This window comes from Typopeltis vanoorti, chromosome 15 (assembly GCF_054136105.1).
Source record: "Typopeltis vanoorti isolate ZY-2024b chromosome 15, IOZ_Tvanoo_1.0, whole genome shotgun sequence".
Classification (NCBI taxonomy): Eukaryota; Metazoa; Arthropoda; class Arachnida; order Uropygi; family Thelyphonidae; genus Typopeltis; species Typopeltis vanoorti.
The window spans coordinates 57,885,510-57,911,513 of NC_143563.1; the positions used below are offsets into that span (position 1 = coordinate 57,885,510).

At 36.6% G+C, this 26,004-nt stretch overlaps 1 protein-coding gene across 8 annotated transcripts in view; it reads right to left on the reverse strand.

Moving 5' to 3' along the window:
* Rbcn-3B (WD repeat-containing protein Rbcn-3B) overlaps positions 1-26,004 on the reverse strand; it is a 717,321-nt gene that overhangs the window by 312,194 nt on the left and 379,123 nt on the right. For all 8 annotated transcript variants that reach the window (XM_090405900.1, XM_090405903.1, XM_090405904.1 and 5 more), the window contains one exon: positions 7,203-7,285. In XM_090405900.1, the coding sequence (XP_090262026.1) occupies positions 7,203-7,285 (83 nt within the window). The remainder of the gene's footprint in view (positions 1-7,202; positions 7,286-26,004) is intronic.

The following is a 26,004-nucleotide window of genomic DNA, read 5'->3' on the forward strand; positions in this document are numbered from 1 at the left end:
TGCAGCCACAATACCACTAGCATCACACTTTTCTAGAACCACCATGCTCAGAAATGTATGCATAATTTTGTTGAATTTTCTGCTATAATAAATGAGCCATTCCTAAAATCTTATTCACTGTGATATCATTCAATTCATCTATTAGCAAGCTGAAATTTTCATCTCCAATGTCTGCAATTAGATCTTCTTCAAAATGCTCACTTAGAATATTCTTTACAATTGCAGAGCACTTTGTTCGGTGCATTTTTACCTTTGGCATAATTTGACTGTCTGGGATGTTATTTTTGCAAAGAATCACAACTGTTGAATGATGAGTGACAACAAAGAAATAATGCTAACCTACCTTCAAAGTTCGTGGTCTCATCAGACTTTTTCACAAGCATATTTGTAATAGGAACAGCCTTATATGAAATGCGATTTCATATAAGGCTGTTCCTATTACAATTTCTTATGAAATGCGAACATCTGGAAAACTTTTAAAACAATTTCTTTAACAGTAAGTAATAAAAACAGCTAAAAAGAGCTGAAACTAGTTCTGAAGGAGCTAGATTAAAATTTTTGGAGCTAAGGAAGAAAAAAAGAGCTAGATCTAGCTCCAAAAGAGCTAAATTGGCAACACTACTGGTATGGTAGTAAGTCAATTGAATAACTTTATACAGAGAGAAAAAAATCAGAAAATCGGATTCTTATATAAAAAATTCTCAACACTTTGTTGAGAAACTTAAAAATGTCAATTTATCTAACACAGACATTTTGGCAAGTCTTGATGTTACCTCTTTGTTTACTAACGTACCAGTTGAAGAAGTCATGGAGATTATAAAAAGAGCTTTTTCCAAGTGATATCTCACAACTATTCCATCACTGTCTCAAGTCCAATTTCTTCAAAGTTAACAATATAGTTTATCAACAATTAGAAGGCTTAGCCATGGGCAGCCCCCTGTCACCACCATGTGTGGCCTTGTTCATGGAGAAATTGGAAAATGACATTCCAGCTAAAATAAACCCAAAACCATCAGTTTGGTTGAGATATGTCGACGATGTGTTCATTATCTGGAAGGACAAAGTGGACAGCTTACATGAGTTCCTCCAAAAAATTAACTCTTTCCATCATAAAATCAAATTTACATTAGAATTGGAAAACAATCGTCAACTACCATTTTAGATGTATAGTTAAAAGAAAAGAGAATGAACATATCAAACTTACGATATATAGAAAACCCACAGATACTGGACAGTATCTCCATTATTCTTCTAATCATCACCATACACAGAAATGCAGCATTATACATATGCTAAGAAACAGAGCCCGAAATATAGTCACAGTGTTTAGCAACTCAGTACGTTTCATCCATCGTCTTACCCTATGTTGGCTCAGTCTCCACAAAAATAGCTAGAATTATGAAGCCTTATAATATCAGAGTTGTTTTTAAACCGACGAGTACCACTAGACAGTTTTTACAATCCCTTAAAGACAACGTAGCTTTCTTCAAATATGCGGGTGTTTATAGCATACCATGCATGTGTGGACTATCCTACATAGGCTACTAATTCGAGAAGCCTAGAAATTAGAAAGAAGGAACATGTAGGAGATGTCAATCACAACAGAACAGACACCTCAGGTTTCGCACACATCATTTCTCAACTTCAAACCATGCAATAGATTGGGATAACAGCTTCATGCCATATATAGAAGAGGATTACAGTTGTCGAACTTTTAAAGAAGCTGCAGTAGTCCTACGAACAGGATGTAACCTTAATCGTAACCAAGGGGTTATATTAAAGGATAAGTGAAAAAATCTGATTAACTCATTAAGTTTAGCGGAGCTAAATCATGCCAAAAATTATGTAAAGTGACTTTGTAAAAATGACTGACTCCTCATGCTAATGCGTATCATGTCACGCGAACCTTTTCAATTTTGTCTAACGGTTGTTAACCATTTCTGCATCCTGTTGTTGTTTTTTTGCATTTACTAGTAGTTTTTTTATCTTCTCATCTTGACAAAGCTAGTCAGTTACAGCTAGCAAAACTAGTAGATGTTTTTGTATATATGTGTGTATAAAAACCTATGGTCTTGTAATCCAAATAGTATGTGTTAATCTTAAAAAAAGACCAAATATAACTTCCATCAAGAACTTGGAATTTTTTTTATTACTTTTGAAAAACCACATCATGTAAATTCCTTCCATTTTCGGCTTCACAAAGACTGGCCCTTTCTACAGCATGTTTCATGACACCTGTTAATGTTTATGGAAGCAGCACCCCAATTTTTGCATAAATGTTCTCCTTCAACTGTTGGATTATCTGGGGCTTGTTCACATACACCTTTTCTTTCATATAACCCATATGAGGAATTCAGTAGCAGTCAGATCTGGAGAAGATGATGGCCAATTAATTGCAGATCTTTGAGTATTTACACCTTGAGTTAGAATAATCAAATGCTGATTTTCAAAATAAAATTGCACAATTTTGGTTCATTGCTGGGTTGTGAACTTTTCCATGATTAATTTTCAAAATTTTCCTTAGAATACTTGAAAAAATAAAATGAAAAAATTAATAATCAAAAAAGTTATTTGCATTTTAAACCCCTTCACATAACATTTGGATCACCCAGTACTTCTAAAAAATTTAAGTACTAATCTTGAGGATTCCCTGACTAAACTGAATTATTGTTGTAATAAATTTGATATGTTAGTCAGCAATAAAAAGACAAGAGACAATGAAAATATGCAGAAATATTGAAAAAATCAATTACATCCTGAACAGAGAACCTACAGAACAAGTAAACAAATTTAGCTATAGGCACAATTTTTAGTGAAGATGAAAAATTAAATATGGAAATAGACAACAGAATTAGCAAAGCTGGTATGGTAGAAAGTCAATTGAATAAATTTATATGGAGCAAGAGAGAAATTAGTCAAAACACTAAACTAGCTGTATATAAGACTGTGTTCAAACCAATTTTAACTTCGGGATCTGAGATGTGGGTTAGAAACAAAACACTTCATCAAAAACTGGAGGCTACAGATATCAGAGTTCTGAGAAAGATTAGTGGTGTGAACGGATAGAATCAATGTCAGTATAATATCAACAAAGAGGATATTAGGAAAGAACCTGATGTTTTTATCATTCAGGAATGTTAGTATGGTCACTTAAACAGAATGGGAAAGGAAAGATTAACAAAATAAGTGATCTTTGAAACGATGGCAAAAAGATAGATAACAGATTAATTCAGAAGGAAATTGTTGAGAGGAAGTTAGTAATGATGTAACTTTTCATGTAGTACTATAGTAGTTCTCACAGAAAGGCTTATATGTTAACTATTCATAACTATGATTTCTTAGGAAAGTACAATATATACTGAATATGAATTAGAAATAACTTTAATTAATATTTCCAATAATCAAATTGTATCATCACAGAACACAGAAAAATGATGCATGCAGACACCAACACTGGGTAAATGAGGATGAAGTAAGGCAATCAAAGTTGGCCCTAGAATCCTAAATGGTGTCTCCATTCACTAGTGGATTAAATGGGTTGGTGTTAGCTGTTGGTCGGAAGATCTGCAGATGAATGCTTCCTAAATATGAGGTAGTTTTAGGCACCCAAATTTGTTAAGGTTTGGAAAGTTTCTCAGGGTTAAGGCAGATTTCAGGAATAGTCTCTTATAGTTATATTTGCTATGCACATACAGTGGGCTTGTTCCAGCATTTCCTGTGGTGGGTTTCCAAAGCATGGTCAGCAAGTCCAAAGTGGCCATAATTGAGGAACCAAATGTAGTCCATGTGTTAAGAAATTCTGAAACATTGGCCATTTTGCCTATTAGGCTATAGAAGAAAAGTTTGCAACTGCAAGGAACCTAGTAAACACTGGACAACTGGCTGTTCTTTTGTGGAGCAGATAAGTGATGCTAGTGTGTGGATGTCAAGTTATATTTATTTAGGATTTTTGTTAATTTTTAGGATGTGGCCTGGAATGGTGAAAGCCTTTGTGTAGTCTCTGTTCTGGAAGGGGCTGCTGTTATGGGACTTGAATATTTTTTTTGGATTTGGTGGGGATTATAGCCATCACTAAGAAAATGTTGAGAATGTGGTCAAGTTCAGCAGTTAGAGCTGTGGTATCAGAATTGATTAATTTTGCCCTCTTATATAGGGTTTTTGTAATCCCATATTGTTGGGAGTGTGTGTGTGTGTGGGGGGGGGGGGGAGACAGTGTGACTGTTGGTGAATTTATCTACCAGTGCCTCAGATTTCCTGCAAACAGAGAAAACAAGGGATTATTCCACCACCAACCTTCCTTCTGCTCTCTAATCTTTCCAGATGTCTCACCAAGCACCTCGATTGCACAGCTCAGGATTACTTTTGAATTATGTTTCCACCAATCTTGTACACTTTCCAGTCCATCCGAAATCCTCTCTAACACCTTCTCCCTAAAACGATTCCTCACACTCTCCTTTTTTAAGCGAAACCACTTAATTGTCTTCATCCCATAGCATCCAGAGGTTCTTATGTTCTATCTTATTTTAAAGTCTGTGCACAGCAGTCGGTGTTGCTGTGCTACTTGATCTGTTGGAATTACTTTACAATTGGTCACAACCTTAAGATGTTTTCTTCAAGTCAAAATGTAGTCAATGTGTGAACTGTTGTTACCACTCCTAAATGTTATCAAATGTTCTTCCCTCTTGTAGAAAAACGAGTTCACAATTGCCAGATCAAACACTACTGCAAAGTCCACAACCCTCTCTCCTTCCTGGTTCATCATTCCCACTCCGTGGCCACCATGCACCCTTTCACAGTCTCTATTCTGTCTCCCTATGTGTCCGTTCAAGTCTCCTCCAATAATCACCATCTCATTTTCTTCCAGTTCCCTCATTTCTTCATCTAACACACTCCAGAACTCATCTTTCTCCTCTGCTGTACAACCAACTTAATATATACACATAATACGACCACCCGCTCTTCTCCAAAACCCAATTTCCTATTGTTCCTTCTACCCACTTCCAGTACCTCGCTCTTCATTCTGCCACACACCACAATTCTTACACCATTTCTTTCCTCGTTATTCGCTCCAGAGTAGAACAATTTATATCCAGCTCCCAGTTCCTTTGCCTTTCCCCCCTTCCACCTTGTCTCCTGCACACATAAAATGTCCAACTTCCTCTTCCTTGTCATGTCTGCCGCCTCTCTTCCCCTTCCAGTCATGCTTCCAACATTGTGTTCCCACTCGCAACATCCTCTCCACCCGCTGGGCTCGCTTCTTTAACCGCACCCGCCCTTGATGCGGTAGCCCTCGTCCTCTTCTCGCAGCTGTAGGGCGATGTGGCTGCACGTCGCTTAAGGGGTACGCCCTAGCCCTTATATCATTTTCTCTTTGACTCATATCATAGTTTGAGCTGGCATTAAAGTTTTATGACCGGATGCCCTTCCTGACATCAACCCTTGCCATTTATCCGGGCTTGGGACCAGCACCTATTGAGGCTAGCTTGCCTCCTTCGGTGGCTGCATAAGACAAAATGACTTAGCAAGATAGGAAAGACTCACCCCCCCCCCTAGCCCTCAAATACTCTAATAGCATCAGGGGGAAGGAGCAAGGAGAGGAGAAAGAAGCAAAAGAAAGAAGAGGAGGGACCAGTTTACATAATAATATAACAGATGTATATTACATGAAGTAAGGCATGGTCCAGCATCTGGTACCTCGGGTTTGCCATGCCCGTACTCACTAAAGTGAGCCCTTGAGGTTAATGTTTACCACATACTGATTACAAAAATTTCTCTGAAAAAAAAGTGAGCCCCACCACATCAAGTGATATTCCCATTGTACACCTGATTGATAGAGTGCACATATTAACGATATATATATATATATATATATATATATATATATATATATATATATATATATATATATATATATATATATGGGGGTTGTAGTTTTAATATTAATAAGTACAAGGTGTTGTATTATGGAGTGCAGAAATGTAAGGCTGTGTACTATACTGATGGTGCTGTTTTACAGAACTGAAGTTTAGAGAGAATACTGCAAGTGTTGCAAAGACTGCACATCATAGTGGTGCTATGATAAGAAGTACTCTAACATGTAGGGATAAGGAAGTAGTTGTGTCACTATAAAGCACTGATCAGACCACACTTGGACTACTGCATTCAAATTTGGTCACTTGGTTTTCAATGTGATGTGGAAACATTGGAGAGGGTCCAGAGATGAGTGACTAAGACAATATCAGGACTTTGGAATGCTGGCTATGGAGAAAGGTTGAAAAAAATGTGCATTACAGAGTTTGGTGGATAGAAGGAAATGTGATATGATAGAGACATTTAAATTAGTGAGAGTTTGAATGGAACACATTACCAGAATGTGTTGTTAATGCAAGAAATGTTAAAGATTTTAAGATTCAATATGATAAATATGTTGTCAGTTGAATGAACCTTCCACGATGAGTCTGCCGACTCCATGGCAGGTGCAATAATAATAATATCCATGTATTTTCTATATTTATAAGATATACATAGTAAGTTGTAAAACTAATTATCTTCATGCATGTAAAGAATCCACATACAACTACTTCAATTCTTTTTACTCCTTAACATCTGCTTGAAATTGTAACCTACTTTATAAAAACAATGTATATTACCGGATCTTCTTTTTTTCCCCCTCATGATAATCCACACCCATAAAATATGTCAACTTACATTACTGAGAAAAGCACAAGAAATGGGTAGGATTTTCAAAAACGATACTTTTTCAACTTTAAACTTCAAGCAAGAAGATTGGTGGTTTCACCTCTGGACAATCTTGTTGTCCTAAAGACATTCACAAACATCCATGCTAGTGTGCAATTCAAACCCACCTGCTAGCTGGAAAGTAGAAGATGCTATCCACAATAATGCTTCACATCTCACATACATTAAAATAACATACATCAAAAGGGTTACCAAAAAGGTGTATTTGCTGAACAATCTGATGAAAGATGAAAAAGTAAACAAAATTTGGGCTATCTTTATATAGTTCAGAAATCTAAACAAATCAGCTAAACAAGTTATTTTTGTGGAGTATACAAACTTGCTTTCAAATTCTAAAATTACACAGCAAACATAATACACAATTTTCTTATATCTTTTCATGATTATTAATACACAAAAGAGCTTATATGGTAAAAATTCATACATATATGATTCTAACTTACCATTTGATCTAAAATACCAGGTGGTGATGGCTTCATACCGTCCCAAGCCTGTTGCAAACTCAAAGTAGTCTCTGGATATATTTCTAAAATTATAAAAAATAATAACTATTGAAGGATACAGAGAGAGAGAGAGAGAGAGAATAATTTAAGGCAGTACTATCACAGTCATATCAAATAATGATAACAGCGAGAAAAGAGAAACAGGGGAACAGTGAGAGAGAGAGAGAAAGTTTAGTTAAAGTATGCAAACATGACGATGATATAAATACCAAAAAGCATGGGTATTGTTAGATCTGAAATAGGCGACTTCAAATTTTACATGACGTCACCATTCCAGAATCTAACAATTAACAAAAAATATATATGCATACTTATCTTTTAGCGCAGTGTAACTATGTTTTTTTTTATAACAACATCTTGTATGATAAACTGTGAATTATGTGAATTTAAATTAATGTATCTATATGTCTAGCATGAATGTAAGTCAGCAAAAAGGGGCAGATATGAGAGATATTATTAGTGAAATATTATAAATGAAAGAATGCGTGTTATTCAGCAACATAGGGCAAAGATCGCCCTAATACTATAAGAGCAGCGTAAGTACCTGCGGACATCACATCTGAGAAGACATCATGATGCATATGTTCCCGGAAACAAGAAGTCCCGTATGTTGATCGGTGAAGTCACCCAGCCTGAGACCAATGGGTGAGACGATAAGAGAAATTCAAACTCGGAAAGGTGGCGCTCTAGGGGAGCATATAAAACCCGTGACACGGAAGTTAATCACCCCGTTTTTTCTTGTTCCTGCATTTCTCTTTGTGTGCTCCAAGAGTTCATCGCAGTTCAGCTCTCATTTTTGAGGGCTGACTTACAAAAAGTTCCGGCATGACACTGCAGCAGATTTCTGCAAGATCAATCGTAGGCTATCAATGAGAAGGTTATCGACGAAAAACCCTTGGCAGAGAGATAGTGCTCAGCTCAGGCGAGCACGTGTAACCCACGTGGCGATAAGATCGAGACAACCAGAGTCGTAACAAAGAAGGAAGGATGGAAGAAAACTGATAAAGAATAGATAAATACTCTCACTTGTTCTAGCCCCTTTTGAGAATTGACTAAGAGTGTTAAGGGAATGCAACTTAAAATTTGTAAAATGGAAGAAAGAGTGAAGAACTAAGATTTATGTAAATGACTGTTTTTGAAATGAACTTTAAGAACTTTCGGTTAGATAGAGATTCTGTCGTAATTAATCCGAGAGAGATTATTTATGTGCTAAAATGCCTAAATGTCCAATTGAGCTGTAATTAAGAATGTATTATATGTTGAGTTATTGAATTTGCTAACATTTTGAAGTCAATGCATAATGGTTTTAAGAGTGAGAGAGTGAAAGAATGGTAGAAGCTTAAATTAGATTTGATAACTACTTTAACTTGTATGGCATTATATAATGAGTTTAATAAATATTTTGATTCCTTACTTACATGTGTTTCTGATCATGATGACTGACCCTTCATAAAACATCGAACCAGTGATTGTGTGTGTGTGTGTGCAGGGATACCCCAATTGAAAATTGAAAATAGTAGGGCATGACTGCAAATAAAATAAGCTGGAGAACCCAAGACTTCTAAGAATTCAGTTAACATTATTAGTGGCACCTGATAATCTATGTTTATCCTAAAGGTTAAGTTTATCTCTAACCTCAAGGCCCAGGCTGGTGCAGATAAAAAATAAATTTTGCCTGAGTGACCAGGATAACTCATGGAATTCAGGGAACAGGTAATTTCTGGTGGCCCTTAAAAGGTAAAATTACGTAAGAAAAGGTATAAGAGAAGCGAGACTTAACGTTAAGATTAATATTAATGAAGATCACATAACAATGGCGCAACCGACTTAACAAAGAGGTACATGCGATAGAATTTGATATAGCGGCTGAAGTAAGAAAGGATAAAGTTAAATATATTGCCTCGATATATCAATATGAGAGATATATGACGCAACAGTATGAATCAGTGGCAGGGTGGAGAGGGAGAAAGTTTCTCAATTGGGCCATGCAAGTCAACTGGAGAAAGTATACAAAAAAGCTAAGAGGTTACTTATGTATAAATATATCAGGAATCAGGAACAAAGGAGTTGAGTCTGTTGTGGCATAAAACTGTTTCCATTTGTGAAATTAACTCTTAGAAATGTAGAAACTAAAATAGAGTGTAAAGAGTACAGTATTTTTTGGAAGGACAAAAGAGATAGGAGAATACTACTAATAAATAACAGATGATTTAAGTTCCATTAGGCAGATAACAGTAATAAATTTCCATGTAGCAGTAAGTTTGAGGGCTAGTATAAAGTTTTAAGTGGAAGTTAACAGAATGAAACATATGGTGGAATGCATCACCAAATTACCTGCATGTGTACTGAATCAGTAACCATTTATTAAGTGGCAAAGAAAACTCACAACAAGAATGAAAGAGAATTTTACTGAGCTACTATGAGATAACTCCTCAAGTAATATGTGAAAGAAGAAACTCAAGATCAGAGTGTGTTAAACTTGACTGTGAAGGAGTATCAGTTAAAGATGTGACCTGTTTTGACAGCAGCAATAATGCCACAGTGATCTGGAAAGTAGGTAATTATATGGATGTACCAATTAGGAATGGTCATCATCATCATCAAACCCCTGCCATGTACCCTCAAGGGGTGTACAGGATATGATAGTACCACATGAAAAAAATTACATCATTACTAACTTCCTATCTACAATTTTCCTCCAAATCAGTCTGTTACTTGTCAAGACTCCAACATTATCAGAGCTTATATTTCTATCGTCTCAGGCACTTTGTACAGTATCAATCCACTGATATCTTGGTCTTCCTCTGGGTCGTTTTGCTGCCAAGCTGGCAGAGAACACTTGTTTTGCTAATCTTTCCTTGCCCATTCTGTTTAAGTGACCATACCACCTGAGATTAGCTCTGCTAACGCATTCCTGGATGCTGACAATGTCAAGTTCTTTCCTAATATCCTCATTTTTAATATGATATTGCCATTGATGCCATCTGTTCACACCTATAATCTTTCTCAGGACTCTCATATCTGCGGTCTCTAGTCTTTGGTCAAGTGTTTTACTTCTGACCCAGCTCTCAGATACATAAGTTAAAAATGGTTTCAACACTGTCTTGTATACAGCTAATTTAGTGTTTCGACTAATTTCTCTCTTATTCCATATGAATTTATTCAATTGACTTCCCACCATACCAGCTTTGCTGATTCTGTTGTCTATTTCTATATTTAATTTACCATTTCAGTAAAAATCGTGCCTAAGTAGCTGAAACGTTTTACTTGTTCCACAGGTTCTCCATTCACAACACAGTTGACATTTTCAATGATTCTGCCTATTTTCATTGTCTTTGTATTGCTGACCTTCATACCATATCAATTACAACAGCTATTCAATTTAGTCAGAGAATATTGCAGACTTGTAGAGGATTTATTTAGAAGTATAACATCGTCCGCATAAAGCAAAGAGCTGACATTAACCTCTCCAATTTTGATATCATGTTTAATACCACTTTCCTTCATAATGTGATCCATATAGATAATGAATAACAGAGGGGGATAATGTACATCCTTGTCTCACACCAGATTTAACATTAAACCATCTTCCTGTACTTCCTTCAATTCTAACTGCTGACTTACAACTCAAATAAAGACTAAGTATTGCTTGATGTAATGCCCCATTGACACCATATAACTGCAGCGTATTGAATAGCTTCTCTCTTGGCACCTTGTCATATGCCTTTTCCAAATCGACAAAACTTAAATACAGATCTTTGTTGTATTCCCATGCTTTCTCGACTATTTGTCGTAAAGTGAAGATCTGATCCTGACAGCCTCTATTTGGCCTGAATCCAGCTTGTTCTTCACCAAGCTTTTGTTCTACAATTCTTCTCAACTGTTTCTCAATGATATTTGCATAGATCTTGCCAGGAACACTCAGTAGGGAAATACCTCTGTAATTCTCACATGCAGTTTTATTTCCCTTTTTATATATGGGTACTATGAGAGCTCTACTCCAATCATCGGGAATTCGTCCCTCTGTCCAGGCTTTCTGATCTATGCAGTGCAGCCACTGTAAGACTCTTATCCCACCATATTTCAGCATTTCTCGTCGAATATCATCTACTCCTGCTGCTTTTCCACATTTCAAGCCTTTGATGGCTTTTTTTACTTCAAGTATGGATATGATTTCCTGACTGTATGCCTGGTCAGTGTTTTTTACCACTGTCCTGTCATCACTGCTTGTTTCATTTAGCAGTTTTTCAAAGTAATTACTCCATACTTCAAGGATAGCTTTTTCTCCCGTTTTCATGTCACCTTTATCATCTCTAACTCGTTTTACAGCACTCTTTCCTCCATTCCTAAGCTTCTTCAACAACCTCCAGAATATTTTGCCACCTTCTTGATATTTATTTTCTATATTCTTGCCAACATCCGGCCATGACTTTTGTTTAGCTAGTTTTACACAGTATTTAGCATTCTTGCATTTGTCTCTATATTCTCTAAGAGCACAAGCTGACTTATTTGACAGGAACTTTTGATATGCTTTCTTCTTTTCCTTCACTGCCTCTTTAACTTCCCGTGTCCACCAGGGAGTTCTGATTTTTTTATCCTTGCAGACAACCTCACCACATGCCTCTCTGGCAGAATCAATCAATGTTTTCTTCAGAGTTTGCCACTGAATCTCCAAGGTTTGATTCCTGTTCTCAAACTCTTTCATTTTTTCTTCAATAATCTTTGTGTATTTTAGTCTACAGTTCACATCTAAGAGCTGCTCAACTTTTATTCGCTTTAAATCTTTCTTACATGTTATTCTTTTCATTATGAAATTCAATTTTATCCTGCTCAAGACTAAATAGTGATCACTTCCAATTTCAAATTCTCTGTACACTCTGGTGTCCTGCAACAATAACATAGTCAATGAGACTTTTCTTATTCCTTGCCTCTTCTCTCCATGTGAATTTGTGCACATTTTTATGTTGGAACATGGTGTTAGTAATAACCAGTCCATGTCCTGAGCAGAAATCCAACAGATATTTGCCATTATTATTAGCTTTGCTCTTTTCTCCAAATTTTCCCAAAATATTTTTGTACGTCTCACAATCATTTCCTACTCTGCTATTTAGATCCCCAACAAGGACCAACTTTTCCTTTTTCATTGTGTCAGTTGCTTTTTCTAAAGCCTCAAAAAATTCCTCCACTTCTACCTTAGTAGAACCTTCTGTGGGACCATAAGCCCAAATAAGTCTCATTGTCCAGTTCCCCATTCTCATATTTGCCCACATTACTCTACTTGAGACTGACTGCCATTCAAGAAGATTAGCCTCGTATTTTGTGTTGAATACTATGGCTACTCCTTCTTTTCCTTGATTGTCATTGCCTGAATATAACATTTTGTATTTATTGCTCAGAAAGATCTCACCAGTTTTTGTCTTTTTTGTTTCAGTCACCCCTATTATGTCGATCTGGTACTTATCTAATTCCTCAGCTAGATCCATTTCTTTGCCATTCAGGCTTCTTACGTTGATAGTACCGATCTTTAACTCTGGTGATGTTGAGTTGGGGTTTGTTTTCAGATTTGTTCCAGTAGCTGACTTTTCGCTGTTCGCCCTGGTTGCCTGGCAAAAACAACGGGGGCCTTGTTTAACCGGGCGACGCCCCAGCTGGCATGAAATTTTGTCATGTTGTATCATCATTTTTTATTTTGGTTTAACCAATAAGAATACAATTTGGTCGGCTAAATCCCAAATTGCCAGCCCATCCTCGTTCGTTCAGTATCCAAGTAGATACCCAACAGGGTGTACCATGAGAAGGTGAGGATTGGACATTAGGTCAGAAGCCCTGGTCGGTTCTCCGCATTCCTTTAAAGGCTATGTGGAGGTCTCCTCTCAGTTATACAGCTTTGACCCTTAAGCACCCCTTTAGGAATGGTTACAAGATGAAAATTATGAAAATCTCAAAAGAATGCTATGTTCAGTCCCATGATATCAGTTATCGAATAAGAAGAATATCAGTAGTGCATGGGAAGCTTTGAAAAGAGGTTTAAATGATGCAGCATCCAAATGTGTCCCTAGAAGAACAAATAGGATGGGAGTGAAATGCATATAAAACCCTATTAAGCAAGATATCCCTAATCAGTGCAGCTAAAGGCAACCCAAAACAAGTTTAATATTATGCTACAAATAAAAAGAAAAAAAATGATGTAGAAGAATAACTTTACTGAATACATGTGGTATGCTTATGTCAGAAGAAATGTGATTATTCAAATAAAGACTACTTACTTTGCTATGATCTATCACCTTGACGTATGCAACATAGTGCACAGTGCTACAACTACACTAGATGAAGAGTCAAAGGTGAATTAGGAGATATACTAGGTCTGCTGCATAACCTGGATAAAAATTCTACAGCAGGGACAGATGAGAAAACAGCATGAATAACTCAAGAAATGTTCGATTTTGTTACAAGTTCAAGTGAACTAGTTAGGTTCTTGACCTGGTTGTATATGAGTTATCTCAGAAAAGGTCCTACATGAATGGAAAAAATGCATTATAGTCCTGTTGTGTGAGAGATACAAAAACTGATGTGTCTAACTATTGACCCTTCAGTATCTCTAGAATGGTGGTAAAGATTAGTTGGTAACAACTTCTCTTACAGAAATAAGTTGTCGGAGAAGCTATACTTTGCAAGGCTATACTTTATCCAACTCATGTTACACATGAGTTGGATAAAGAGAATGGATACACTATGATACTACTAGACTTTTCTAAGGCATTTGACAGGATACCATATGAAAGGCTGTAAAATAAACTGGAGTATATAGGACTGGAATATAAGCTAATGACTTAGATAAGTAGATGGCTGATGGAATACTGGGTTAATGTGACCAGTCATCAGTCCTTGGACCACTATTATTCAATCTGTACATTAGTGATATTGGGAAGGACCTAACAGGATATGTTCAACTGTTTGTTGACAAGCAACTTAAGCAGGGGTCAATCAGGAATGTTACTAATATGCACTTCTTACAAAATGACTTGAATATGATGTAACTGAGGGCATATAATAAGGGCTTAATGTTATCAAGTATATAGTTGTGCATGTTGATGTGATATTTCCAATGGCATATTATATTGGTAAGATTATGCATGCAGAAACTGATGAGGTTTGGCATCTTGGAGTTACAATGGATAGGATGTTGAGGTTCGAAGGTCACATAGCAAAAACTGCAAATACAACTCATAGGATAACTGCAATGAGAGAGCCTCTGTAGCTCAGTCAGTATAGATGAAGTCCTTTGGTCGGAAAGACCTGGGTTTGATTCCCGTCCATGACGTGAGGAACATTTATCTGAGGAACCTGAGGAACATTTAGCCAAAGGCTATCAGTTTTCCTTATTCACCAATCTCATATAGATGAACAACCAAAAAACCAATTGAAACTAAAGCGCAAAGATGACTGATACCCAGATAGTTAGCCCCCATCTGGGTTAACCATATTGAGTTGGCCTTCTCTGCCTGGGATTGCTCTGCAGTCATCCCTGCAATTGACTATAAGACTACATTGAATTAAGAGGATGGAACTATTTAAAAAACCTCTCATAGAAAGAATAGACAGAATTTTATCTTCCCCTGGTGAATATTGCATAATGTGGGTGGTCTACACCATCTGGTGATAAATTTGATATCCCCTAGAATGCTTCTTTCTAAATGCAAAAAATGTCTGACTGAACAATAAAATTTCAACAATACAATATTATAAAGCATTTGGATGTCATATTGCTGGTTTTCAAATCCATGTTTTTTCTAACCTTCCATATGTGGTATTTTAATTTATTAATTATAAATTTGGTGCCATTGGTGCCAGCCTGGCTGGCCAAGCGATTAGCGCATCCGCTCTCCAGCCAAAAGGCTGTGGGTTCGAATCCCGCCGTGGGCATGGATGTTTGTGATTGTCTTAAATAGTAGTGGTGGTCAGCGGCAGATGGCATTGGTGGATTGAGTGGCTGAGACAGAGTTGTAGAGCAAGTGCCCTCCCTCGATGAGTCTATGGGCTCTCCCTGGAGGTGTCTAATAATAATAATAATTATAAAAATCAAAATTCTCTTCCCATTGCTGAGAGGTGGTGGGTATTGTAAAAAAATAACCTGTTCTGTTGTAAATAGTGGCATGCCCAACACATTACATAATCTATTCCAAATACACAGAGCAAGAGGACAGCTGTAGAATGCATGTTCTACTTTTTCCAATTGGTAACTAGGGGCGAATGCTTGTCTTAAAATCCATGCTTGCTTGTTATCATTCAGGGAGTGAGAGGTGTGATTGAAGTCTGATTAGTGAAATAATGAATTACTGACCATTTAAAACTATATATTTAGAAATGTATGTACATTTAATCATACAAATACAACATTTATTTTACAAATGATATTCTATCTTTTTCAATTTAGCTACTTGAATATAAATTCTACCCTACAGTTCTTCTTTATGAACTGGTCTATTAAATTATTTAAGGAATTCACAACATATACTGGAACATTAATTAAAAGAAACCTTAATAAATACTTCCTATATTTCGGCAACGTCACATTGCCATCTTCATGGGAACATACAAATATGACATGTGCATGCAGGCACTACAAAAAGCAAATGAGGCAGAAGATAAGAAACTATTGTTGTTCCTAAAGTCCTAATGGTGTCCCCTAGCAGGCTATATTGGGTTGTCTTGGCTGCTGTTCTCATGATGTAAGTCTCCCAAATTTGGGGCAGTCTCATGCACCCAAATTTGTTGAGGTTTGGAATGTTTTTTTAGAGCTGAGGCAGATTCTATGAATAATCTTTCGTACTTAAAGTTGCTGTGATGTATTACTTTGGCTTTCTTCCAACATATTCTGTGGCGGGTATCCAGAGACTACATCCGGTTTCACCAGTACAACAACTCTGGACACCTGCCACAGAATACGTTGGAAGAAAGCTAAAGTAATACACCGCAGCTAGTTTAAGTAAGAAAGATTATTCATAGAATCTGCCTCAGCTCTAAAAAACATTCCAAACCTAAACAAATTTGGGTGCACGAGACTGCCCCAAATTTGGGAGACTTACATCATGAGAACATCAACCCAACGGCCAAGACAACCCAATATAGCCTGCTAGGGGGCACCATTAGGACTTTAGGAACAACAATAGTTTCTTATCTTCTACTTCATTTGCTTTTTGTAGTGCCTGCATGCACGTGTCATATTTGTATGTTCCCACGAAGATGGCAATGTGATGTTGCCGAAATATAGGAAGTATTTATTAAAGTTTCTTTTAATTAATATTCCAGTATACGTTGTGAATTCCTTAAATAATTTAATAGTCATGTGTTGCCAATGTATAAGCCTTTCTACAAGAAATATGAACTGGTCAATAACATCGTTATAAAAAAGTTGGTTGTAACTTAATTTTCCCAAGCAACATGCACAGTTGTAAAGGCTGGCTGATGCTCACTGGCTAGAGCTACTTTGACTGCATATGGCCTGAGTTTAAGAGGACGCGAAGGGAGCAGAAATGGCTATGCACTAGCGAGGACCTGGAAGTTCTGACAAACGAGCAAGCATCGGCCTTCGATATACAACGCAAAGCTCAATTACTGCCGTGCAAGCTCAAGACATCTTCTGCCTACAAAAATAAAAGCCTAAATGGAATGCTTATAAATGGATACATTTATTAATAAATAAATATTACTTCTTTCTCAAGTAATGAACTTGCGCAGCAAGCATAGCAAGCATGGAGAATTCACCCCTGTTGGTAACAGATGTCACAGATTGGATCTCCGATGTTAAAGTACCTCCATTTGATGGCATTGACTGGAACTTCATCAAGTTATGAAACAAAATATTGTTGTCAGTACCCAACTGTGTAACTTCACAGCGATTAAAGCGAAGATATTAAAGATTTCTTTATACCAAATTTTACTTTTTTTAATGGAAAGAATGTCAATTCTGGAGTGTTTTAGCAGTCTTAGAGTTAAGCACAGAGTGTTGTAGTATTAGGAGCAATCTCAGCTTTTGGATCTTTATAATCATTAACTCCAAAAAAGGGGAAGATGAAAACCCAAGTAGTACCAGAGAAGGTCTGCACATGTGTGATTAGTTTGCAATATTTTATGGATTTTTGAAGCTGTATTGCTTAAATAGCAGAATTTTAAGACTGGAAGTACAAATCCTCCATGCTTCGTTGATAGTTGAAGAAATTTGTTTTTAACTTCTTGGTATCGGCTTGACCAAAAAAATTGCACAGGTTTACTATATAACTGCTTTTCTTCAGCTTCTGTGATGTCTGTAATATTTATTATGTACACCTGAGCAGGAAAGATTATGGTTTTGAGTACTATGGCTTTAGAAAAAAAGGAGAGCAGCCCTATTTTCCAGTCTTCTAACACATCCAAGTTCTTGAACTGGTAATATTGGGTAAGTGGAGAAGGGAATTCCAAGTATAATGAGAGGCTAGTCCAAAAGGAATGCCTCCAAGATCCCACTTTCCATAAATTTTTAATTTTGTCTTATCTGCATTAATTAATCCGCTGCTTTTGCTGAATTTTTCCAAAATACCAAAAAGTATACATATGGAATCATTATCCTTCAAGGTCCCGACTACATCATCAGCAAATGCTAATACCTTATTTTCTTTTTAGTTGAAGGAAATGTTATTCCTTACACAGCATGTGTATTGTTGACTTGTAAGAAAGGTTCAAAAACCAATGCAAAGAGCCCCTTCTTAAGATCAATGTAAAGAGCACTGGACTGAGAGGGCAACCATGCTTGACTCCTTTTTGAATTTTTACTGGGTCTGACAGGAACCCATTAACTAGGACGTGGGTGGTTGAATTGGCATAGGCTCCTTTGATAACAGATAGCAGTTTTTTACCTACACTAATTTGCTGGAGGATGTGGAATAGAAAGGGATGCCGGACATTATCGAATGCTTGAGTAAGGTCTACTGATAGCACTGCCATCGACTGCTTTTTCATGTTAACTAAGCGGATTAGATCACGTAGCAGAAATAGATTAAATTCTACTGCTCAAATGGTACTCCATACACCTGTGTGCTTTTAATTATATATTTAATTTTCACTTTGAGTCTGATATTGATAATGCAGAAAAATATCTTGTAGTCAGTATTAGATAGAGAAATAGGTCTCCAGCTACTGATTAAGGTGTGATCTCTATTAGGTTTAGGAATAAGGACAGTATGGCTTGCTACAAATTCACTTGGTATGTGTCCTGACGAGAGAAAGGAATTAAATAGTGTAACTAGAATTGGAAGAATAAAATCCCAGGACTCACGATAAAGTTCTATCCCTTAGACCATCAGGCCCTGGGGATTTTCTTGTCTGGCATTCTTTATAGGCTGTGGTAACTTCAGATGCTGTAATGGGGCTGTCAAGCCGATCTTAGATATGAACAGGAAAGCCATTAATGTTCCAAGAGTTATAATTTCCAAGAGTACTATTGTCTTCAAACAGATTTTTGTAGTGTTTTTGAAAGGAGTCAAGGATGTCTTTAGTGGTGGACGTCTTCTCCATCAACACAGATTTGAGTGATAGTCCTTTCTTTGCGAAATTTTGTAAATTGTCTATTGAAGAATGCAGCTGAAGGGCTATCTGCTAAGTGCTGTTGTATTCTTATCTTAAAATTTCTTTCTTCTACTTGTTTCTGCCTTTCCAGTTCCATCTCTATGTTAATGTTGCTATATTCTATACCATTGTGTTGGTTTGTTAGAAACCAGCTTCTCTCTTTATACAGATCTTTCAACTTTTTCCTTTTGAGGAAAGCCTGTTCCTTTCCCCATTCCATCATATTCTGCTTTATTGCTTGTTTGAATTTTAACCACATATCCCAATTCCAGGTAACATTATTCCAATTCAAACAGAGGGTCTGAATTTAGTTGAAAAGATCAATGGAAAATTTGATGGAAGTCTCCATGGTCCAGAAGAAATCTCTACTTTTTCCATGCAGTGTAACTTAAGTATAACTGGATTATGATCTGACATGTTGATGTCAAGATGTTTTATCTGAATTATTCTATTTATAAGGGAAGAAGAGATATAAATTCGATCAATACGAGTACCAATATCTTGATTCATGTATGTCTGGAGATTAGGATTGCGAATCCTCCATATGTCTACTAGTTGAACATTGTCAAGACATGTTTTTAACTGTGCATATCCCACTTTTCCACTCCTGGGGTGTCCTCCTATTTTGTCTAATGTGGGGCTTTCAATACAATTCCAGTCTCCAACTGCTATGATGTAGTGGGCACCATATAAGTATGGCTCCAATTCCTGGAAGAATTTTCGTCTAACTGTTCCATTGGATGGAGCATAAACATTTATAAACCTTGTTAAAAATCGTTTAATTTTTTTGACCATAAAAGCTCTGGAATGACTTCTAATGGGATTATATTGATCAAGTACATATAATAAACAACAACTATGTTATACCAACTAGTTTCACTGGCTGTTGGCATCTTCAGGGTACATAACTGATGTAAGGCACTAAAAAGTAAAAACTGTTACAAACTATAATCAACCGATTCCAATTATATTAGACAAAGAACAGAGTGCATACAATACATGCATAGAGTGTGCATGATCTATGCATGTATTGTAAAAACAAGTGAGATCATGCATGCTCTATGCATATATTGTACGTGCTCTGTTCTTTGTCTAATATAATTGGAATCGGTTGACTATAGTTTGTAACAGTTTTTTACTTTTTAGTGTACATAACTGATATAAGGTACCCTGAAGATGCCAACAGCCTTAGTTGGTGAAACTAGTTGGTATAACATAGTTATTTATTATATGTACTTGATCAATATAATCCCATTAGAAGGCATTCCAGAGATTTATAAACCTTATTACACATCCACAGTATTTACAATCTATTGTCAAGATTCTCCCTTCTGCATCCCTTTGAATATTACAGAATGCCCCAAGGAGGGGAGGCAAGAATAAGAACTCCTACTCCAGCCCTGTTAAATCTTCCAAAGCTCCAATAAGAAAGAAGTGGATATCTATCTGTTAAACTTTTTATATCTTTACATCTACAGAAGTATGTTTCTTGGAGAAACAAAACCTGATATTATGGCATAGCTTAAATTTCCATATAGTTTCTTGTTTAATTGGCCTATGGAATCCTAACTTCTAAATTTTGGATGAACCCAATGAGGTCTTCAATCTGTGAAGAAACAATTGTGTAACTTGCTTCTTGTACACTGTTTTCCAGTTTTTTTACAGTTGCTTTCCATTACTTCAATTTCATGGCTATCATTTTTGATTTGGAAGTTAGTTATTTTCTTTTCATGTAGATGATAACTATACTGAGAAAACTTTGAATCAGTAAACTTTATTATATTTTCTTTAATTGTATCTCTTGCTTTCTCTTTATTAGCATGAGTTGGTTCTTCATAATCCATAAACTCTTCTGAGCCTGAAGAGTTTCATTTGATGATCCACAGCCTTCTGCATCTTTACATTTTGTATTACTTTTTTTTTCTTTTAGTTGTAGTTCTTTTTTTTATAATTTTATTTGTTTATCTTCATTTTTTTTATTAATTAGTCTTTCCTTTTGGATGATGTTGTCTGTGTATTAAGTTCTTTCAGTTGCCTTACTTGCTTTTCTGTTTCTTCTCCAGTTTCTCCTTGTAAAAACTGGAGTTGAATGTTTTTGCTTTTCATTGTGTACCTGTTCAGTTGTTATTTTAGGTTCATTATTTGTAATTTCAACTGATGTTCCATCAGTATTTGACTGGAAAAGTTGCTCCTGCAGATCTGGAATTTTAGAGCTAATTTCTAACTGATTTGGTTGCGCACTTTTTATGATTTTACCAAGTGTAGTTTGCTTAAAAGTGCCGTCTTTACTAGACTGAATTGGAAGATCCGGAAACTCTTTATTATGCCTCTCTGATATATATGGTGTTCTAATTGGCTCTACAGGAGCTCCCACTCTTTCCGTGAAAGTTCTAAAAGGACAGGTATTAACGCGGTGTTCAGAACTTTCGCATTTCTGACAGGGTTTGAAGCACTGATTAGCGATATGTCCGATCTCCATGCAGTTGAAACATTTAGATTTTGGACAGTTACCACCTAAGTGATTGTATGAGCCACAACGCAGGCATTGACGTTGTACTCCAGGACCCATAACTCGGGTTGTACCGATGTTGACAAAATTTGGTATGGGCATCTTCATATCCACTTCAGTAAAATGAAGGTGACATCACCAGAAAACCAATTTGGATCTTCACTTGACAAACCCTTTCGTATATTACTAATCTTACCCCATTTCGAAAATGTCTGTATAAGAATTTCATTACTATTCTCTATATATTCCATCAGAAATCTTTCGATTTTTACTGTTTTTACCTGGCTCCAGACGATTACAGGAATAACTCTGCTGCCTTTGAAAGTAAAACCCTATAATAATTTGTCCCTTGTTTCCACATCTTTAACTACAATTAAACATTTCCCTCCACTGTAAGGGGGTGAAAGAATAAATCTTGTTTGTGCCGACTATCTCTTTTAAAACCTTAGTTAACCATCTCGTTTCTTTACATCTGGGAATTTCAATTCCTAGAGTTCCCACCCCTGGAGGAATTAGTACCATTATCTCAAGTGGGAAAAAGACTATAACCTCTGAATTTAATTGGAAGGAAAAAAAACTTTCAGTTGTAAGACTGAGAATAAAATAATCCCGTGATACAGAAATAATTCTACACCACCAGCAAATGTTTGTTTGAGCTACTATAAATGGCAGCCGTGATGCCGCTAAAAGTAATCCCGTAATGCAGATACTAACTGCACTACCAGCAATCCTAATATTTAGTAAAAGAAACCAGTTCTAGTGGAAATGAAACCACCACTAGCACCAATAACGAAAGAAAACCAAAGTACATATCTTGCCGAAAACCAAGATCTTGTCAGTGGGAGCCAGACCCAGGAGAGATACCAAGGTTGAAGTAATGCAGAAATCATATATATCTCATATACAAGTAGACAAAAGGTGCTTGACCTTATTAATAAAAATCTCTGGATGAGAGAAATATGTAGAAAGTTTTTTACCTTGGGTGTATTATATATTAAAGATACCAAGAAATTTTATGTTTTTTTTTCTTGGTATCTTTAAAAATAATCACTTTTTACCAAGTTTGCAGCAACTTTTTTCACACATGTTGTTCTTCAAGCTCTTTCATTGTCACTTTATCACTAATCCGACGAACAGCTTGTGCACATGCTCACTTCAGTAGATGTAACTCGACGACTAATGCTCATAGCAGAACTGGGCAAATGGCAATTTTTTGTCAAAACCCGCTTCGAGGTGAGCTCAGTAGCCAAAGTGTGCTCCTGTGCTGGTTGGTGCACTATTTAAAAAGTTCGGTCTTTTTTTGAGCACGCCTCATATAGTATGTTAATATGATGCATGAGTGAGAAGGAACTTGTTTACATTTATTTTGAAGAACTGTGGAGTGTATTCCATGGGAAGCACATAAGATGTGAGAATGTTCCAGAGGACAGTAGCGGAGGGGATACACAAGGAGAAAAAAAAATTTATTCTGTGGGTTTGAAGTTGAACTGTCAAAGGGTGTTAAGTAGTCACTGCACGTGTCAATTGATTTAACATAGGGTAGAGGAATTATTGATGCCAGTTCACATGAACATTGGTAGTATTCACAGAAGATGCAAGCAGCAGAAACGGAATGCTTGTGTGAGAGTTGGTGGAGTCATTAGCCTAATTACTCCCTTCTGTATTAAGTTAAGTATTTTTAGGGAGCTCTTAGGGTCACATTCCCCAAGTGTGAGAGGGATATTCAATGGTTGGACAGATTTGGGAATTGTACAGAGTCAACAGCTGTTCATAAGTAAAGCAGAGTGAAAGAGAAATCCTAATTTTTTTGATGCCAAGAAAGCAATATTTGAAATGTACTATGCCAACAGAGGTTTGATGTAGCACAGTAATCCCAATTTTTGGTAATTCACATCCAAATCTCATCTCATATAGAGATTTGGATGTGTACCTCCCATACCACCACCACCTAATTCATGAGAACATAGCTGATATCACTACTCAGTATGAACATGTACAAATGTGAATTACAGCTTAAAATTGTATCCATGTTAAAAACACTATATACTAACACTGAAAAGATTTATATCTTAATTTACTGCAAAATTCTGGAGTGGAACAAAATTTCATTCAATTTACTCCTCCAAATTGTTAAGAATGTGTGGGGTCTGATGTTGTCGTGGTGAAAGACAACTACTTTCCGATTTGCCAATTCAGGACATTTTGTGCTAATTGCACAGGCCAGTCACGTTAACTGTGAGCAATAGACAGTTGAATCAATCGTTCTGCCTGACAGTAACACTTCGTAGTGGACAACACCTTTATAATCCCACACACAGAGAGAATGATCTTCTTTGGGTGCAATCCCACTTGAGGTTGTTGCGGCGATTCGCTCTTGTGCCCCCATGATCTTTTACGTACTACGGTATCATACACAACCCATTTTTCATATCCCATAATCATCTGCTTCAAAAATGGATCATTTTTGAAGCGGATATGCGAGCATGTCAATTCATGCAGCACCCAAACATCGAGTTTTGAAACATATCCCAGCTTGTGCAAATGGTTTTCAATGCTTGTATGGGATATGTTCACTACTGCAACAATCTCCCGCACTGTTCGCAACGGATTTTTGTTGACGATATTATCCTTCACAACACTTGAATCAACCTCGGTCAGGCGACCGGCGCATCACTGACGTTGAAATCTCCAGAACAGAATTTGGCAAACCACTTTTGGCATACGTGTTCTGTTAAGGCACCATCCCCATATACGCTGCATATTTTTTTATGGGCCTCCGCAGCTCGTTTGCCTTTTTTGAAATAAAAAAGCAAAATATGCTGGTAATGTATGTTATTTCCTTCCATTTCTAAAAATATGTTACACACACACACACATGCAACTGAAGTAGGCCGAATGAAAATTTACTGAAAGGTTACGTGAAATGTCACCTTTTAACTGCGTTGCACGGTAGTAGCGCAACAATAGCGACAGGCGAAGTGGCATAAACTTGTAGTAATGCATAAACCGAACAAACTTATTTGCCAAACTAATATATTAACATGCACATGAGTAGTAGCTATAAGACACATACTAGATCTCTAACCTCACAATCAGACTGCAGGATAATTAAAACTGCTCCCACTATTATTTAAATTAAACTTGCCAAGTAATTATATTTTTGTTGAATCCTTTATTGAAGTGTAAGCTAACAAAGCTTGCATGTGAAGTCACTTCACAACTGGTATATAGAGGCTACTTGTATATAGAGGCTAATGACTTTACATTAATTGCCTTTGCATCTCACAATGCGAAGCACACATCTTTTTGGATGTGTATAATGCTATGTATTATGAGAAGGACCACTACCCAAACCTGTTTCAACCTTCTCTGAAGTGAAAAAGCCGGCTTGGTTGGCCAAGCAATTAGCATATCTGCTCTCCAGCCAAAAGGCTGCAGGTTCGAATCCTGCCGTGGGCATGGACGTTTGTGATTGTCTATGAAAATACTAGTGGTGATGGTGGGCAGTAGATGGCACTGGTATAAATAATGTGGTTTGCTGTAGTTGGCAGAGATGGAGAGTTATGGAGTAGGTGCCCTCCCTAAATGAGTCTTTGGAGGTGTGACGTAATAATAATAAGTAAAGGGGTGTTCATCATAGGCCTAGAGCAGTTAATATAGGGATACAAGAGAGCCTGATAGTATTAGGAAAAAGAAAAGACAGGCAAATAGTACGAGAGAGAGAAAAAAGGCCTCAGCTCTTTTATATCATCATATACCCAAAGGCTATTGTTTTTTTTCTTTTTCACCAGTCTCATGCAGATGAACAACCAAAAGACCATTTGAAACTAAAGTGCAAAGATGACTGATACCTAGGTGGTTAGCCTTATCTGAGTTAACTGCCTTGAGTTAGCCTTCTCTGCCTGGGATTGCTCTCCAGTAAGTGTGGCAATTGACCATAAGACAACATTTAAAAACCTTTCATAGTAAAAATAGACAATTTTATTTCCTGCTGGTGAATATTACATAATGTAGGTGGTCCACCATTCAGCCAAAAATTTGATATCTCATTGGAATGCTTCTATTTAAATACAAAAAAAATCATCTGACTAAACAATAAAATTGCACACAATACAATACTGTAAAGCATTTGTATGTCATATTGCTGATTTTCAAATCCATGTTTCTTGCTAACCTTCCATAAATGGTATTTTAATTCATTAATTATAAAAATCAAAATCCTATTCCCATTGCTGACAGGTAGCAGGTACTGCAAAAAAAAAAGAACCTGTTCTGTTGTAAGTAATGCGATTCCCAACACATTACATAATCTGTTCCAAATATGCAGGGCAAGAAGGCAGCTGTAGAATGCATGTTCTACTGTTTCCAATGGGTAACAAGTATCACAGATTGGATCTCAAAAGCTAAAGTACCTCCATTTGATGGTATTAACTGGAAGGCAACCATATGCAATTCTCCAAGTAAGATCCCTCCTGTTAGGGTATCCTTGGAACTTCAATAAGTTATGAAACAAAGTGCTGTTGTCAGGACCCAATTGTAGAAATTCATGATGAAAAAGCTAAAAGATTTCTTTATACCAAATTTTACTTTTATTAATGGAAAGAATGTCAATGCCAGAATGTTGAAATATAC